The sequence below is a fragment of the Otolemur garnettii genome, unplaced genomic scaffold (assembly GCF_000181295.1).
Source record: "Otolemur garnettii isolate 467f Iridium unplaced genomic scaffold, OtoGar3 scaffold00028, whole genome shotgun sequence".
NCBI lineage: Eukaryota > Metazoa > Chordata > Mammalia > Primates > Galagidae > Otolemur > Otolemur garnettii.
Window position 1 is genome coordinate 16,649,510 of NW_003852423.1, and position 6,000 is coordinate 16,655,509.

At 36.8% G+C, this 6,000-nt stretch overlaps 1 protein-coding gene across 2 annotated transcripts in view; it reads right to left on the reverse strand.

Annotated features, from left to right (window-relative positions):
* Positions 1 to 6,000, reverse strand: part of LOC100966452 (probable C-mannosyltransferase DPY19L2) — a 164,702-nt gene that overhangs the window by 44,076 nt on the left and 114,626 nt on the right. For both annotated transcript variants that reach the window (XM_003788579.2, XM_023512443.1), the window contains one exon: positions 4,631 to 4,732. In XM_003788579.2, the coding sequence (XP_003788627.1) occupies positions 4,631 to 4,732 (102 nt within the window). The remainder of the gene's footprint in view (positions 1 to 4,630; positions 4,733 to 6,000) is intronic.

A 6,000-nucleotide genomic window follows, 5' to 3' on the forward strand; every position in this document is an offset into this window, starting at 1 on the left:
GGGCACGGGAAGAGAGGGAAGTTTGGGAAAGAAAAATGCGTGTGACACTGCACTCCTGGTGGTGGCACTAACCCCCATTCAGACTTTCAAGCATGGTGCTGCTGGCACCCGGTTAGGACCTTCGTAGGCAGAGGTGCTAACCTGTTAGGACTTTCAAGGGTAGAGCCACTGACTTCCAGTTTGGACTTTCAAGGGCAGGGGCACTGATGCTTGGTTTGGACTTGCAAGGGCAGAGCCATTGATGCCAGATTGGGACTTTCAAGGGCAGAGCTGCTAGCACCTAGTTTGGACTTTCATAGGCTGGGCACCGACACCAGGTTCAGACCTTCAAGGGAGGGTGAACTGATGCCCAGTTCGGACTTACGAGGGTGGAGGTGCTGATACCTTTGTCTTGACTGTGACAGTGATCATTCCTCAACTGGTGGTTCACCGGAGGATACTAGACCCAATCCCCTTATGTATGCTGGTTGGAACTGTCTATGGATTTCTACTATCAGGTAGTTGATGACCCTTTGATCTCTTCCTATTGCACATTGATTGTACTGTCAGGGTCGATCTGATTAGAACTCAAGAGCTGGGCTGTCCACCTGGGGTCCCTCCAAGGCTGAGTGGGGGTTGTTCTGAAGTAAGAAAAGATTGAATCTTCTGCACCAGCTATTGCTGGTGGAGGGCAGGGCACTGCAGTTGTTTGTATCTCTCCCTAGATGAGACTCCAGCCTAATACCACAACTCCTTAAGATTGCGTAGAGGTGGCTGAATTCAGGACAGAGCCAGCTTGCACTCTCTTACTAAGCAGATCTTCGGAGTCTCTGGCTACAGCTCTAAAAGCGATCTTTGTAAGCCTGTAGGGGAAAAGCCACAGTCACAAGCCCCAGTTTATAGGTTAAGGGCAGATTAACTCTACTTCCTGGGGCCCCAAATCCAATCCTACCCTACCACTTTTAATAGCCAAATTGCAGAAAATACTCATACGGTGGAACCAGCTAAAGAACACTGCAAACATAAATAATCAGAGTAGGTCAACTCCCCCAAGGAATGACAAAGGAGATAAAAAAGATGTCATTCATAGACAAATGGCTGAAATGGCAGAAATAGAATTCAGAATATGGATGGCAAATATGATCAATAGAATGGAGGAAAAGATGGAAATAGAAATACAAAGAGTAGTTTAAAAGTTGTCTCAAGAAATCAATGAATTCAAAGACAAAATCACCAAGGATATGGACATAATGAGAAAAGAAATAGCAGAGCACAAGAAAATGAGAAAGTTATTTAAGGAGCTTCATAATATAGTAGAATCCCTCAATAATACAGTTGAGTAGGTAGAAGAAAGGATCTCTGAACTTGAAGACAAAGCTTTTGAATGCTCCCAAATACTCAAAGAGGCAAAGACATAAAAAACAAAAATTGATCATTTCCTGAGAGAGCTGTGGGATCACTCCAAAAGATCAAACATTTATTTTATAGAAATTCCTAAAGAAGAAGATAGCTCTAAAGGCATGGATTCTGTACTCCAAGATATTATGGAGGAGAATTTCCTAAGCATGGCAATAGATACAGAAATTCAGATAGTAGATAGTTTCAGAACTCCAACAAGATTCAATCCAAATAAAGCATCTTCTAGACACATTATAATTAACTTTTCCAAAGTTAATATGAAGGAGAAAATTCTGCAAGCAGCCAGATGTAAGAAAAGCATTACCTAACAAAGAGAGAAATATTAGATTGGCTATACATCTCTCAGCTAAAACGTTTCAAGCCAGAAAGAGGATGGTCATTGACCTTCAATCTCCTAAAACAAAACAACTTTCAGTGAAACTGAGGTTCATTTGTGATGGAGAAATCAAATAAAGTATGGTACTGGCACAAAAATAATAGTGGTAGATATATGGAAAAGAACAGAAAATCAAGAGATGAACCAGCTACTTATTGTCATTTGATCTTTGATAAGCCTATCAAAAGCATTCATTGGGGAAAAGGTTCCCTATTTAACAAATAGTGCTGGGTGAACTGGCTGGCAATCTGTAGAAGACTGAATCTAGACCTTTTACCATTAACAAAAATTGATTCTCACTGGATAAAAGATTTAAACTTAAGACATGAAACTAAAAATACTAGAAGAGAATACAAGGAAAATCCCTTAAGAAATTGGCCAGGAGGAAGTATTTATGAGGGAGTCCCCCATGGCAATTGAAGCAACATCAAAAATATATTACTGGGATCTGATCAAACTAAAAAAGCTTCTGCACAGCCATGAACACAGTAAGTAAAGCTAACAGATAGCCCTCAGAATGGGAGAAGATATTTGTAGTTTATGTTTCCAACAAAGGTATAAGAACTAGAATCTACAGAGAACTCAAACTAGTTAATAAGAAAAGAACAAATAACCCCATTTCATTGTGGGCAAGAGACTTGAACAGAAGCTTCTCTGAAGAAGACAGGCACATGGCCTACAAATGCATGAAAAAAATGCTCGTCATCTTTAATCATCAGAGAAATGCAAATCAAAACTACTTTGAGATCTAACTCCAATAAAATTAGCCCACATCATGAAACCCCAAAATTTCAGATGTTGGCATGAATGTGGAGAGAAGGGAACACTTCTACACTGCTGGTAGGAATGCAAACAAATACATCATTTTTGGAAAGAAGTTCGGAGAATACTCAAGGAACTAAAAGTAGACCTGCCATATGATCCTGCAATTCCTCTACTAGGTATATACCCAGATGACCAAAAAGCATTTGACAACAAAGACATTTGCACCAGAATGTTTATTGCAGCCCAATTCATAATTACCATGTCAGAGAAGCAAGCCCAAGTGCCCATCAACCCATAAGTAGATTAACAAATTGTGGCATATATATACTATGGAATACAATGCAGACATAAAAAAGATAAAGACATTGCAGCTTTTATGTTTACCTGGATGGAGCTGAAACATATTCTTCTTAGTAAAGTATCTCGAGAACAGAAGAAAAAGTATCCAATGTATGCAATACTATTATGAAAGCAATATATAATCACCTACACATTCATACGAATGATAAAATACAACTATAGTCCAGAATGAAGGACAGAAGAGAAGGGGCAGGAGGGAAGGAGGGTATTGGTGGGACCTCACCTAACGTGTATAATGCAATGGTACATTTCAAAGCTATTAAGAGTAGAGTATAAATAAATGTCTTACCACAACAAATAAGTGAGGTGAGGGTTATATTAACAAGTCTGATGTAAGTTTTCCACACTGTCTTGAATCATCCCACTGTACCTCATAAATGCATTAATGTATGCAGTTATGATTTAATAAAAAAAGTAATTATTGAAAGTGTGTGTAAGTACAGAAATAATATCAGCTAAATAATTCTCATGACCTGTTATTCTTCTAGGAAGTGATTCACCATGTAACTAAATTAAATATTTTTTGAAAGCAGAAACCAAATCTTTTTCTTCTTTGTAGTCCCATAGCAAACTGAGAAAGGCTAATCCAATGACAATTTTTTCATGTTCTATGAATAAAAAATTAAGCTGCAGATAGAGGAAAAGAGCACTGGATTAGGAATTCTAGAATCCACTTCTGAATCCTAGCTCCAGTGTGCATTTCAGACAAATCATTTAAGCTTCACTTTCTTCATCTGCAAATGAAAGAATTACACTTATACTACATTGTCTCTAAGGTATCTTTTGATCTTGTGCTCCATGATTCTACAAAGAGGCAAATACTTTAAATCTTAACAATATGAGTTTTGAAGGATAATACCCTGCATTTCTCTAACTTCCAAGAGACTATATTTTCATTAAAACTTATTAGTAATACACCATTCTTGGTAATACCAAGTTTAAAAATTTCATAATATGTGAGGTGTTAAATGTAATACAACTAAATTTCTTATAAATAAACAAGAATTAGGATTTTATTTTCCTAAATGGTTCCGTATTTCCAAGTGGCCTAGATTATTAATGTTAGGGGCTTGAATTCTTTCTCCTCCTCCCCTCCCAGAACAAAAGGCCTACCTGGCCTGGCCCCAAAAGTTCCACAGGAAGGACCCTAGCCCACCAAAACTTTTCAGGAACCTGTGGAATCTTCCTTCCCCTATACCTGTATAAAAATAAACCCCCTGCTATCCTTGGTGTAGCCACCATCTTTGCCCAGTCCCCTTTAAACTTGGCTTAAACCTCTCCTGATCTCATCTCTGGGTACACTGCTGAATTCAGTTAAAAGTAATTGATCTAGGGCAGCACCTATGGCTCAAAGGAGTAGGGTGCCAGCCCCATATGCTGGAGGTGGTGGGTTCAAACCCAGCCATGGCCAAAAAAAATATGCAAAAAAAAAAAAAGTAATTGATTTATAATAATAATAATAATGGGTCATATAATACATTAAGTATTCTTCCTAAATAATCTTATTGAACCATCATCGATAACTCTTCAAGATAAAATTATTATTTATTGATTTTACAGGTAAATAAAACAGGTGAGAAAGGCCATATGATTAGCAAAAGTTATAGTAAAAAATGATAGAATAAGTAACTTAAGTGTTTTTGAATACAAATTTTGAGTTTCAAATTGAAAGAAAAACTAAAGAGCAAAAGCCAATCATAACTATAGAGAAAGAAAAATAAATATTCATACCGCTTTCTCCATGAAGTCAAATTCAGGAGCACAGGTGTATATTAAGGTATCAAAATCTGTATACCTTAAGATTCTAGCCGCAATAAGATCACTGAGGCGAATCTGAAAAAGAAATGAAGTAAAATGAATTTAATGTACACAAATGGATGTAGTCAGTAGTAATTGATTTGATATGTTTAATGAAGTCTACAGAGCCGATAAGCCTAAGGTACGTAACATGTCTCTCAAAGAAATCAAAAGGCAATAGTGAACCAAATGTACCATGTGCTGACTTACTAAAGTAAGTGAAAATAAAGAGAAATCTGAGGAAAAATTAAAAACAGAAAGAGGTCAGAAAAAATAAATAGGAAGATGATAAAGAGTGAGATGAAAATCAACATTTGCTGGGAAGAAATCATCATTCAGTTGCCATGAAAAAGCAGTTTTATTTAATGTCTTTCACTGCACATTTGTAAGTTAAAAGCTTAGAAAACTTTCTTTTATGCATTTACATTTTCACAAAGCTTCATACACTGATTATAAACATTTGGTACTTGACATTTTCTAGTCATGATTCAAGTTAATAAATATGAAAGCTGATCCTCATAAGAATCTCAAAATTCAGGCCTTAAAAATAAACACCAATAACTCTAAACCCAAGGTAATACTCCTATTTTGTACTGATTATTTACTACCTATTGTTGATCAGATAATTTTATTTCTACTAAATTCTCAGAAAACCAGAAAATGAAAAATATTTGGCATGTGAAATCTTAATTCAAATTATTTTATAGGGATAGAAGTTATTTTGTAACAAGTTTGATAATTACCAGTGGTTTTCACTCTTTCATTGTTCCTCTCATCTACCAATACTCAAGGATAATTTAGAGTTCCACTTTAGTTTTCTAGATTAGGGTAGGCTTGGTGACTAAGAATAATTTAACCAAAAACCAATATAATTTTAAGTCTTTCTCATAGCTATCATATAAAGGAAGTCACTTGGGACCCCTAAAGGAGTGGGTAGTAATGTGGAGTAAGAAAAGTATCAAAATCATAGACCAACTTAATAGATAAATGATTCAGAAAGTCTAAACAAAGTTCAAAGTAAAATATAAACCCTACAGGCTCAGCACGTATAGCTAGGGGCTAGGGTGCCAGCCACATATACTGAAGCTGGTGGGTTCAAATCAAGCCTGGGCCTGCCAAACGACAATGACAACTACAATAAAAAAAAAAAAATAGAAATAGCTGAGCATTGTGGTGGGTGCCTGTTGTCCCAGCTACTTGGGAGACTGAGGCAAGAGAATTGCTCAAGCCCAAGAGTTAGAGGTTGCTGTGAGCTGTTATGTGCCATGGAACTCTACTGAGGGCAACATAGTGAGACTCTGTCT